We start from the raw sequence: 11,911 nt of genomic DNA on the forward strand, positions 1-11,911 counted from the left end.
GAAAAACCAAATTTTATAAATTAACCCAAGCTCCTAGGAACTGATCTTTATAGGCAGTGTATTTTAAAACAACACAGCCGTCTAGCGGTAGTATTAGCTGCTGCAAATAAAATAGTCACTACTGCACACGTTTGCTGTCCAACGCTTGACGCTTCTAGAAAATGGCGGGTTTGACATTACGCCATTTCATTTGGATCTAAACTAAGGCTTTTTGCCTACAACCCCCCAGACACGTTGTATCTGCAAAGCTTATTTGGAAACAACCAGGCCTAAGAGCAAGCAAGTTTCTTACTGAACTCCAGAAACACAAACATGATGAATGGAGGCAGCCTCTGAGTGAAGATGGGTCACTGGAATGCTTCTAATTCCTCCTGCCTATCCCTCTTTGCCCAGCATCCCCTCACAGGCAGTTGTTCGCTCCCTCATACAAACTCCCTGTTGTTGCCACGTCTTCAATCACTTGTCTACATGCATTTTGTATTAGACAGCTCCCAAATATTCCCTGGTGTATTCAAATTCATCAGCACCAACAAGAACGAAAAAGAGAACTAACAATTCCTTGCCCATATATTTTCAGGGTAAGATAGAAAAAAGCACCTAGATTTATGATTTCAATTGTCAAAAAGGCATCTTCGGTATTTCTGGCTCAAGGGACAAAGGCAAACCTATATCCAAAGATGGTGATGGCAGAATATGACAAATTGTCACAATTAATCTTTTTTGCTAGCTAGAACATTCTGAAAAAAGCACTGGGAAATACAGCAATATTTGAAAAACAAGTAGCCAAGCACAGATTTCTAGACACTATCATCAGGCAAATAACCTCAGGTAAAACAGGAATGGAGCAGCTGGCAGTATCTGCTTAGAGCCTGAAAAAAACACCCCTTCCATTCATAAATCACCCCCTGCATCAGAAGTTTTGAAAAATAAAATACTCTCTACAATATACCCTCTCTGGCTACTTGATTCAAGCCAGTATGCAGAGCAAATGGCAATGGCTGCCTCCCCCAGAACCAGCCTGTCTCACCAGATATCTCTCCAAAAGCAGCTGAAAGAGGACAACAATGTCATTTCAAGCAGAAGAAAGGCAGGCAAAAACCCAAGATGTTCACAAAGATATTCAGGTCCTTTAAGCTAGTATGTTGAATCTGCACTTGTGACAGCTATGGATGTGTCCTCCAGGTTCTGCTATGAGAAAGCAGTGTTATACCGGGCATCATAAGAGGAGCATCTCCTCTGAATGTCATGTGGGAGGGGATAAGAAACTGTCACGTTTACCCTCATGGCCTCCTCTAGTCACTTTGAACTGCCATAGTGGCAGCAGAAAAAGCACCAGAAAAGCACTACAGACCTGAACTGACCTCTGCCTTTTTTCCCCTTTCCTCCCCAGTACTTCTGCCCACTTAGAGGCACCACCTGAATGGCAGCAGCAGTTCCTGCAGGAGACTCAAAGCCAGAAGCAGGGCAGATGATAGCTATTAACTCCTGCTCCTCATGGCCCCCTTCAACCATTTCTGCAATGGAAGGAGCTCTCTCACCTCTCTTCTGCTGCAGTCTGGAAGATGGGTGGGATCACCTTCAGATGCCCGGAGCTGCTCCTTGTGGTTCTGTGTCAACTGAAGGTTTTCCAGGGTGTGGGAGCATTATGGGTCTTGCTCTCCAGGTGAAGGTGAGCCTGGCACTAGGAAGGGAAGGACAGGAAACAGTGTCAATAATGTCACTACAGCAGAACTATTCAGGCCATGGCTTCCTGCAACACATGAAACAGAAGAGCCTCTGGAAGCTTGCCATCGCTGCTAAGCAAAAAAGGGACAGATATCTGCAACTTAGTGAACGTGAGTCTCATACCAATTGCTGCATTTTGCTACAAGAGAAACGTGTTTTCCAGAAGCTGTAATTCTTCCTGTTCAGCACAGGCTCCCAGACACTAACTAAGCTGGCTGATATAATCACTTCACCTCGCAGCAAGAGAGAAGCCTGTAAACTCTATGGCAACCAACACCACCATCTACAGAAGTTCTTGACAATACAGGATTTTTTCCTCGGCATGCTCACCACCGTCCATCACAAACCTTTAGCACAGCAGGGGGAAGATAAGAAATGCACCAGGCTTGGGTTTCCTCGCCACAAAAAAAAATCAAGTTAACAACATCTGCAGCTTGAGGTAGAATATTATAGTTCCTCTCCATGCCACTCCCAGCTGAAGCCTTCAGGATAGACACAGTCTAAATTTTGTAAAAGCTAAGAACTGAGGAAAAACTTAAATTTGGAAGTTTCTGCATATAACAGCAGCTCACATCATGAGTCACACCATGACCTAAAGGTCCTGGTATTCTAAAACATCTTTGCATTGACGTTACCGATTTCAAGTCTAAACAGGACATTTCGTAGAATTGCCTAGGTTGGAAGGGACCTTTCAGATCATCTAGTCCAACCATCAACCTAACTCTGACAAAAGCCATCACTAAACCATATCTCTAAGCACTATGTCTACCTGTCTTTTAAATACCTCCAGGGATGCTGCCTCAACCACTTCCCTGGGCAGCCTGTTCCAATGCCTAATAACCCTTTAGTGTAAAATTTTTTCCTAATACCCAGTCTAAACCTCCTCTGGCGCAACTTGAGGCTGTTTCCTCTTGTCCTATTGCCTGTCACTTGGGAGAAGAGACTGACCCCCACCTCTCTACAACCTCCTTTCAGGTAGTTGTAGACAGCAATCAAGTCTCCCCTCAGTCTCCTTTTCTCCAGGCTAAACAATCCCAGCTCCCTCAGCTGCTCCTCAGAAGACTTGTTCTCCAGTTTACACTTATTCTCCAGACATTTACACTCTTCTGTTTGACGCCTCCCGTAGCCAAGCTCAGATACACTTCAAGAACAGCTCTGATCTCAGACAGTTTTCCTAATGCACTAAAAGTGTGCTAAAAGCAGCTCCTGAGATTATCAATGGTTAATCTGCAGGGTTATTACTTTGAAGTTCACAGATCATTTTTAGCACTACTGCAAATGTCCCCATTGCTACAATACTAATTTGTCTTGGTTCAATGAGCGTGTCGCTTCTGCGTCAGGAAACAAAATTGTACTGGGCCACCACAGGTATTTCGTATTCCTTTTATTTATTCCCTTTGTCAGTAGGTAAGTAATCAAAAGAAGTTAGTTTTGCGAATAGAGAGAGGACAGCTCAAGTAGATTAATTGCTTTTTCCATAAAAGACATCTTCCTGATCAGGGGTAAAGCAGCATTCAATCCTAACTGTGATACTACATGTAAATCTGGTGTTAGTCTTACAGGACAATCTTTTAAGACTGATACTCCATCCTGCTTTTCACTCATTTATAAATTCACCATATTTTCCTAGTTTCCCAAACAATTGTCAGTTTATTGCCTTGTTAGTTGCCTTGGGCTGGGCTATGCCAATGCTACTCACTGAATAGCATACTGCAGTGGCTTTTGGCATTACTCATTACTTGAAAAAGGGAAGGTGTAACACCTTTGGAAGGACAGGATGAAATCCAGTGAAACCAGCATTACTCCCTCCAAACTTAATCCCTTACTTGCTTTTTTTTAATAGCTATTTTTATGATTCCCAGTTTGCAATTGCCCAAACTTACTGTTGTCATCAAATGCAGGGTTTTTTTCAAAGGAGCTTGGGCATTGCTATTAGTGAAACCACCACCAATCTCACCATCTTCTTCATGTACTATAGCGGTTTAAGCACTTCAAAAAGACCTTGTTTTTCCTTTGGCTAATACTACCCCATTTTACTTAAATGCGCTTCCATTTTTTCTGTGTGCAACAATACCCTATTTTTGTGTGTATTTCAGTACAGAGCATTGAAATGACTCTTCAGCATTCTTGCCTTTTACGTTCTCATTATTTTTTCAGAGGAACTGCATATTGCCGCTTTGTGGGATACATTTCAGCATCTCCAGCTCTTGGTGCCTTGTTACGCTCCCTGACTCTTCCCTCTTTATTCCCCAAACTTTGCTAACCTGAAGTTCTTTCCCGCTGAACCACCAACCCATCGTTAGCGGGACAGACTCAAGCCATTAGCGCTTGGCCCCCAGGCTCACTCTGTTCCTCTTCGAAGCCCAGCTGGGTCTCCTGCTGACCGGTTTCTTTCCCCAACCCCTAGATCTCGGCGCTTTGTAGCTCATTTATCACTTTTTTTGTGATGCCTATCCCATCGACCGGACAAATAACAGCGCCTTGACTCTCTGCGTTTTTCAATGTTGATTTAAAATGGGGGTGGCGATGACAGACCTGGCCCCAGGCCCCTCCTGCTCCCACCACCCAGGGAGGACACCCCAGAGGCCTTGGCAGGCCCCGGGGCAGCCGCTCCGTGCACCTGCGGGCCTGCCCGCCCCGGGGGGCGGCCCCGAGGGAGCCGCGGCCAAAGGGACCCTCCTCACCACAGCCGGGAAGGGGGAACCGCGGGCCCGGCGGCACCTTCCCTCGCCGCGTCCCTCACCGCCGCCCCGTGGACCCACCTCCGGGCGGGGGCGGCGGGGCGAGCGCGGCCCCGGCGCCCCTCGGCGCCTGGCCGCGGCGGCTCAGTGCGCAGGCACGGAGCGGGAGCGAGCGGCGCTCCGGGCCGTACATAATACGTGGTGTCTGGGGCTGGGGCGGCGCAGAGCGGAGATGGGACCGGGGCGGGAGAGCCGCAGCTAGCGCCGCCGCGGTTGCTCAGCCGGCCGAGGGCAGCGGCAGGAGGGACAGGTAAATCCTGCCGCCCCGGGGCCGCCGCTCCCGGCAAACTTGGGCTCGGCAGTTTGGCGGGGGAGGCTCCTCTGACCGTCGGCGCCCTCACGGCGGGGGGGGGGGGGGGGCGGACGGCGCGGAGCCTCCCGCAGGAGAGGGGGCGGCCGCCCGGCGGGGGACAGGGGGTACGGCGGAACCCTAGGCGTCACCTCCCGGTCCGGGGCGGGTCGCGGCCCTCCCGGGGAAGGCAGGTGCCGCGCTGCCCCGCCGCCGCCGGGAGGGGGCTGAGGGGATGGGGCTGGGCAGGAGGCGGCCGGGCCGAGCTCTCCCCTGCCCCCGGGGCTGGTCCGGGCGGGGTGAGCGCCGCCGCCAGGTCTCCGCCGGGAGCTGCGGAGTTCTTCCGCACCGCCCGGGATAACGGGCGATGGAGAGCGCGTCCTGCCCGGCAGCCGGGGCGTCCCCCTCCGGCCTGTGCGACCGGTGGGCCGGCGGGGCCGCCACCCGGCGGCGGGGAAGCGGGCGGGCGGTCGCCGCCTTCGGGAGGCGAGGCCCGGGCCTGTGCCGCCGCCCCCCCCCCGCAATCCCCCGCTGGGCCTTGCCCAGTCCTCTCACACAGGAGGAGGCCCCGCTCCATCCCCCGTGGGGTGCAGGAGTCGCCCCGGAAAGCAGCCGGGCACCCCGGACGTCCTCGGCGGAGCGGCTGCCCATCCCGCTGCCCCTGCCCCGTGTGAGGGCAGGGCGCCGGGCAGGAGCCGTGGCCCCGCGGGGGCTCGCATCGACCTTGGCGGGCTGGGCCAGGCCGGGCGCCACTTGGCCCAGCCGCTGACGTGACGGGTAGCTGAGGCATCAAAAGCGCCATCTCGGAGGCTGCTGTAAAAGGCGGGTTGTTTATTCTGGTATTTGCGCTTCACAGGGGCCTCGCTTTCTGTAGGTACAGGCGGGCAACGTGGTCCTCTGAGCAGAAGGGTCAAAGTGTGTCAATCTGGAGAAGGGACAGGGGGACTTCACATGCGCGAACCCAGCAGCAGTTGTGGCTTGTGTTTGGTGGCTGTATGGTGTCGTGGAGCAGTGGCACATCCTTATTTGCTTTGTGCTGCCCTTCAGATCCCGATTCCTTACGCTTTTGGGGCTTTTTTTTTAAATGTGTGAAGCCCTTCAATAAGAAAGCAAAGCAGTTGGAAAATTTATTGGGTAATTTTTTTCTTGCAGCATGCTCATCTTCTAATCTGCCTGTTCACCAATTCAGTCACATCTCCCCAGATCAGTGGAGAATAGTAAAGCTCAAAGTAAACAGGACAGCTTTTGCCATGGAAACAAAAGTTGCTAGGGGATGGATTGCTACTACGCAGTGGTGTGCTCTGAAGCTGTGATCATACATCCCACGTGTTCCTAGGCACCTCAGGTTTAGGCACTGAAAAACTTTTAATGATTAAGCCACTTCCTGCAGCCTGGATGCATGTTCTGAGCTCATGCGTAATGCGGATTTGTTTAACAGTGACTCCCTCTTTTTAGCAAAAGTTTCACAACACTTCAGCGTTTAGTTTCTCAGACATGAAGGTGAGATACGGAAATACACATCAACACTGAGGAGATCATAGCTACTGCAGTATTTATTCATCCAATGTAAATTGATGCTGTGACACACGTTTCTGTCTTATTTATAGAGAACTGTTTTCTCCCACCATACTCTGTGTCAGTTCCTCTGCCCCATCTGTAAGTAGCAAGAACAACATCATGTTTACATTGCAGCTGAGAAAAGAGACCATCTTAGGCCAAATTACCAGGCTGCTTCAATGAGTCATATAGGGCTGGGAAGCCTCCTTCCCTTCTCTCTAAGGGACAAGATATTTTGCAAAAGATATGAGATTACTTATCATAAGTGGAAGAGTCTGAGCATAAAGAAAATGTTCAGTAGGACTAATGTTATGCAGTGCTTGAAGAGAATTAATGATGCTGGCAGTCTTTTTCCTTCCATTTTAAAAGGTCATACTACTTGATGCTATCACAGCTCTTTCAAGCAAAAGATCATTCTTTGGTTTTCCGTTCCATTCCCCAGCTCTTATTTATCACTTTGCTCATATGCCTGACCGAAATCACCTATTAGTGTTTTAGATCGCTCAGGAAAAAGAATCCATGTGTAATATAAGTGATTCCAGGCTGTGTGGTTCTTACAGGTAATTCTTCATCAAGCTGTTAGAAACACCACATTCTCCTTTCTCTCTCTTGATTAAACCTACAGACAGTACAGTGAATGCGAGATAGTGTTTATACAGCTTTCTGTCACATTACATTGAGTTTTCTTAAATTAATTGCAATACCTACAGTTGCTGGTTCAGACTCAGCTGTGCTTCATCTGCTTGCTGAATTCTGGAGAAACCAAAGAAGCTCTAAAATTGTCTCCTGGTGACAGCTGGAGTATTGCAAGTGAACTTTGGCAAGCCACGTTGTCTGGTCCTTCCCTTTGTTGGCTTTATGGAGTCACTTACACCTGGGGAAAATAACTCCCACTCATTGTGCGATGATAAATATGTTTACCTCATCACAAGTTGCAAGAGAGATACTTGCAATTACAAGATGCTGAGATCATGAAATCCCAAACTAAATACATATTAGATATACAAAATAAATAAAAACCAAGATTATTAGTTTTTATAAAGAGGTAAAAGCAAACCCCTCTTTATCCCTGAGCCAAGAACACAACCAGATTCCAAAAGGCTGGAAGATCACTGTTATACCAGTGGTGATTTCAGAGCCAGCCAAGAGCTTCATTCAGGCTGTTGGCATTCCCCATTGATACTTTATGGCTTCTGCTTAATTTGAATGCAGCAGTGTTTGTTTTTCTTGCATACGTGGGTATTTCATACCCACCAAGATCACCCATTCCTGAAGGGCAGAGGGCTGTAGGGCTGCAAAATTGAGAGGTCCTAGCTGCCATGAGCATGTCAAACCTTCCCTCTAAGTAAAATTGCTGTGGCAATTAGATGAACTGCTTGAAGCTGGTATAAATTGAGCTGTGACATTCAGCTGCAAGTACTGATTAACAGTTCCCTTTGGACTAAGACTTTTTGAACTTTTTTAAAGAGAAGTCAGTCAACTTAAGTAACGTTGGCCTGTTACTCAAGTCTTTTAGGGGCTGTATTACTTCAATGAATTCAGTAGCATTGCACCTGTGCAAGCAAGTTCAGGCCTGGGACCTGCATAGTTAAATACAAATTCTGTATGTTAGGAGAACTTCCATGAAGCGGAAAGAGTAGGGAGTATTGCTGGTAGTTTTCATAGCAGGCAAAATTCTGATTTTGTTAGTCAGCAAGAGCTTTGGCATTGACTTCTCCAAGGGAGCAGTGGTTTAATCTTTCCATCTCGCTGTCTTCAGTGAGCAGGTTGGTGCCGTTATGGCACTCCATCTTTTTAATTATCCATATATAAGTACAGCATATATACAGTTTCAATCTGTCTAGGACTTATTTTGCCTCTGTTTCTCATGGCTATGAATGTTATATCAATGCTTAGTCCTACACTTCAAAAGCTTGGGCAAAAATGTTAAAAAAAAAAAAAAAGGAAAAAAAAAAAGCCAAAAAACCAAAAACCTTACCCAGCAGTTCGGAAAGTTCCTAGTGTTGCAAACTCTAGTTAACTGATAGAAGTAGTCTGGATGAGAAGCAACATGGGAGCCCTTGAGGGATGCTGGCTGTTGTTACCTGATATAGTCTGCTTTTTTCAATCTCCATGGAAACACAGTAACACGCTAGTGCAAAAGATGGGGAGCAGGCACCCTGTGGAGGGAGGGAACGTTCCGTGCAGCACCTTTAGGGTGTGCTGCACCAAGATGCTGAGTGCCTTGGGTTTGCTTGAGCTGAGTCACCACATGCAGCTCTCCCAGGCTTATTTCTTAGTTTGGAAAAAAGCAAAGGAAAGGTCTGTCTTTGCATCCCAGCAAACTGTGGAGAGTTTCTAGCCAGCTTTACTTTCCTGCCACATCGGTAACGATCTGCTTTGCATGAAACTTCTCATTGCAGGTAGGAAGGATGAGCTCCTATGCTGACATCTGCGGGTCCAAGCATGCGCAGGGCAGTACTGAGGGAGGTTACCAACGCTATGGAGTTCGTTCCTACCTGCATCAGTTTTATGAGGACTGCACAGCTTCAATTTGGGAGTATGAGGATGATTTTCAGATCCAGAGATCGCCTAGCAGGTGGAGCTCTACGTTCTGGAAGGTACTGCCCGTTGCTGTTTACCGGAGAGAGAAACTCCCATTTCAGGACTTTCCCACGTAACTAATGGTTTTAGGCATTCATGCAGAAAGGCCTTCTGTTGCTCACTTTTCCCTGAGGTGACTGAATCTGTCTGAAAGCAGGGTGCTCTTACCAAAGATACATCAGCTTCCAAGGGAGTTCTGGGGTCTTTGGATCCTCTAGTTTCTCTGTCACAAGAAGCCATGTCACTGAAAGATCAAAGTCTTGTCTGGGAAGCCCCACTCATAGCTTCAAAGTGTAGTTTACCTCTGCTCTGCACCCACAATAGTCCTGCCAGGTTATTGGGAATAGGACTGGTAGGTTAACAGCATGAACTCCGGCACTGTGTGATCTAGGGATCAAGAAAACCACAAGACCGCCATTAAGGTCAGGGAGCTTGATGGAATTGCAGAAAACCAGAGGCTGGAAGGGGCCTGTGAGGCCATCTAATCCAACCCCTCTGCTTTGATGGTAGGGCCATTCTGTGTGAACCAAACTTTGCATTTACACTTGAAATGCGATAGAAATATTCTGAGGTCTGTTCATGGCAATAGCAGCTTCCTTCTAATCCCTGCAAAGGAATGATATTTCGTGGAGTAAAAGCGAGTGGTGTATGTGACAGGCTATCATCAGGGCCTGAACTGTTGGTGCTAACTACCACCTAAAGCTAAAGAAATAGTCAGTCACAAAGCACTGGGGTTAAATGGCGATCCTCTCTGTGATATGAGGCCTTTGGACATGAATGCTCTTTAGATGTAGACATGCATATTTCATTGTTTCCAGAAATGTCAATACCGAATTATATAAATATGATTTGTAAAAAGACAGTTTCTCCATATATTCTGGTTCTAGTAGGGCCATGTATGACCTTAAAGAAAAATATCAGCCTTCTCCTAGAAGAGAGAACCACCTGCAAGACACTGTGAAAGCTAAATGCCTCCTAGGACCACTTACCAACTAAAAACTGGAAAGGCGTATTAACTGTGGCTTTTGTTTCTTTGTTTGTTTTCCAGGTCGGACTCATCTCTGGGACGGCTTTTATGCTGATAGGTTTAACGGTTCTTGTAGTGGGTTTTCTTGTGCCACCGAAAATTGAAGCTCTTGGGAAAGATGATTTTGTTGTGGTAGATACCCGTGCCGTTCAGTTTAATGGGTCCCTTGATATATGCAAGCTGGCAGGGGCAATCTTGTTTTGTGTTGGAGGGTCCACCGTGGCAGCGTGTCTGTTGATGTCTGCTTTTGCTAAAAGTTACTCCAAAGAAGAAAAGTATCTTCAGCAGAGATTTAAAGAGAGAATAGCTGATATAAAAGCCCATGCAAACCCAGTCACAAAAGCGCCAGCACCGGGAGAATCAAAGATACCTGTCACTTTGTCCAAAGTTCAAAATGTCCAGCCTTTATCAGAAACCTGACCCTTCCCTTAGGTTTTGTTTCTTGCTTGTAATGGAAAATACCAGCTGTTGTTGGCATACGTGCTAGTCAATTACAACATCCAGTGCTCTGCTATACAAACACACAGCTGATGGGGAGGCTGCTCCAATACAAATTTAGGATTGGGAAAAGGGAAATTATGTGATCAGACCTGGGACCAATATATTCAGTGTATTCAAACGTTTTAATCTGTGTTGAACGAGTAAGTCCTTGCAACAACGATTAGGTGTTCAGCTTATCAGATTGCATCCCTGGAAAACATAGGGTGCGTTTATGACAGCTGTACCAGGAACATCCTACATCCCACTACTTAAAGTTTAGATGAGTTTGCTTTTTGTTTCATGTTCTTCTTGCCTTTAAAATACCGTTTAGTCTTACCTCCTGGTTCTGCTGTCTGGGAAGCCAAGATTCTGCCCTTGTAATTTGCACTTGCCCTCCTGTCATGTGCTACAGTCTTTATCAAAGTAATACTGCACGGGTGAAACATACACGACAGTGAGTGCCCTTAATTTGATCTTGGCACATGTCCCTTCCCAGCGATGTTACTTTATGGGAAAGGCAAGTTATAATTGATCCTGAGTTACAATTAACCTGTGCAAAACCGCCATGTTTGTCTTAGTCATTGCCATATTAACAAAAAATACAAAATACAGATAAGGAATTCATGGTGGAGGAGGAACATCATACTTCTGTATCTTTGGTTGATATTGTTTGTGTCATTATATTGTATTATGTTGGAAGCTCATACAAAACGTTTTAGTTTTGGCTGGGTATGGATTACTAAATGTGGTTTGAAATGCCCAGGCCCCATATTCTGTCAGTCCATTAATGCCATGTTAGATGACCTTAACATACTTACCTAAAGACATTTTGAAATGCTGTTTATATTTTTATAGAGGATAGAAAAAATTATGCTTAACCAGATACATATGTGTAAATGCTTACCTGAAGACTTGTCCTTTCATGGAAGACCCTTAATTATTTTCCCACCCAGGGCAATTATTTCACAGTCTTAAATCTATGGATTTAAATTAAACTATATAAAGAAAGATGTGACGTTTGTACTCTCTGACAATATGTGCCACCTTATAGTTCTGTCTATTTTTTGAATGGATCGAATAAAATTCTAGGCGTGAGCCAACCATGGATTTTGTGAAAAGTCTCTTTCTAGTCAAACAGGTTTTTCTATAAATTTAATATTTCAGTTTGAAAGGAGAAATCGGCAGTTGAAACTCATAGTCTCTTAATGCAGTCTGTGTTTTCAGCTCTCAGAGGTGAGGAAGTCGCTTTGGTGCTGAGTGAAAAAGATTCCAGCACACAAAAATAGGTACATGGTAACACCTGTGTTCTTTCCCTTGCTGATAAAACATTTTGTGGTCTGTGACTGGGTTCATACTTCTGTAACTTAAATAAACCAGAGCATATTGTGTTTGGAAGTTCCAGCTGAATCTGCGATCTTTTCCAAGGTAAAATTTTCTTTGGCAAAGAAAGCGCCTGTCTTAGCAAGGCAATAGCAGTGTCCAAACGGTAGCGCTAAAAAGATGGACTAT

At 46.5% G+C, this 11,911-nt stretch overlaps 1 protein-coding gene across 1 annotated transcript; it reads left to right on the forward strand.

Annotated features, from left to right (window-relative positions):
* Positions 1-4,604: 4,604 nt before the first annotated feature.
* On the forward strand, positions 4,605-11,669 carry NRSN1 (neurensin 1). The gene is made up of 3 exons (XM_054191797.1): positions 4,605-4,716; positions 8,715-8,912; positions 9,944-11,669. Exons 2-3 carry the CDS (start codon positions 8,724-8,726, stop codon positions 10,340-10,342), a joined length of 588 nt encoding a protein of 195 aa, XP_054047772.1. The 5' UTR covers positions 4,605-4,716; positions 8,715-8,723; the 3' UTR covers positions 10,343-11,669.
* Positions 11,670-11,911: the final 242 nt, after the last annotated feature.

This window comes from Rissa tridactyla, chromosome 2 (assembly GCF_028500815.1).
Source record: "Rissa tridactyla isolate bRisTri1 chromosome 2, bRisTri1.patW.cur.20221130, whole genome shotgun sequence".
In the NCBI taxonomy this organism is placed as follows: Eukaryota; Metazoa; Chordata; class Aves; order Charadriiformes; family Laridae; genus Rissa; species Rissa tridactyla.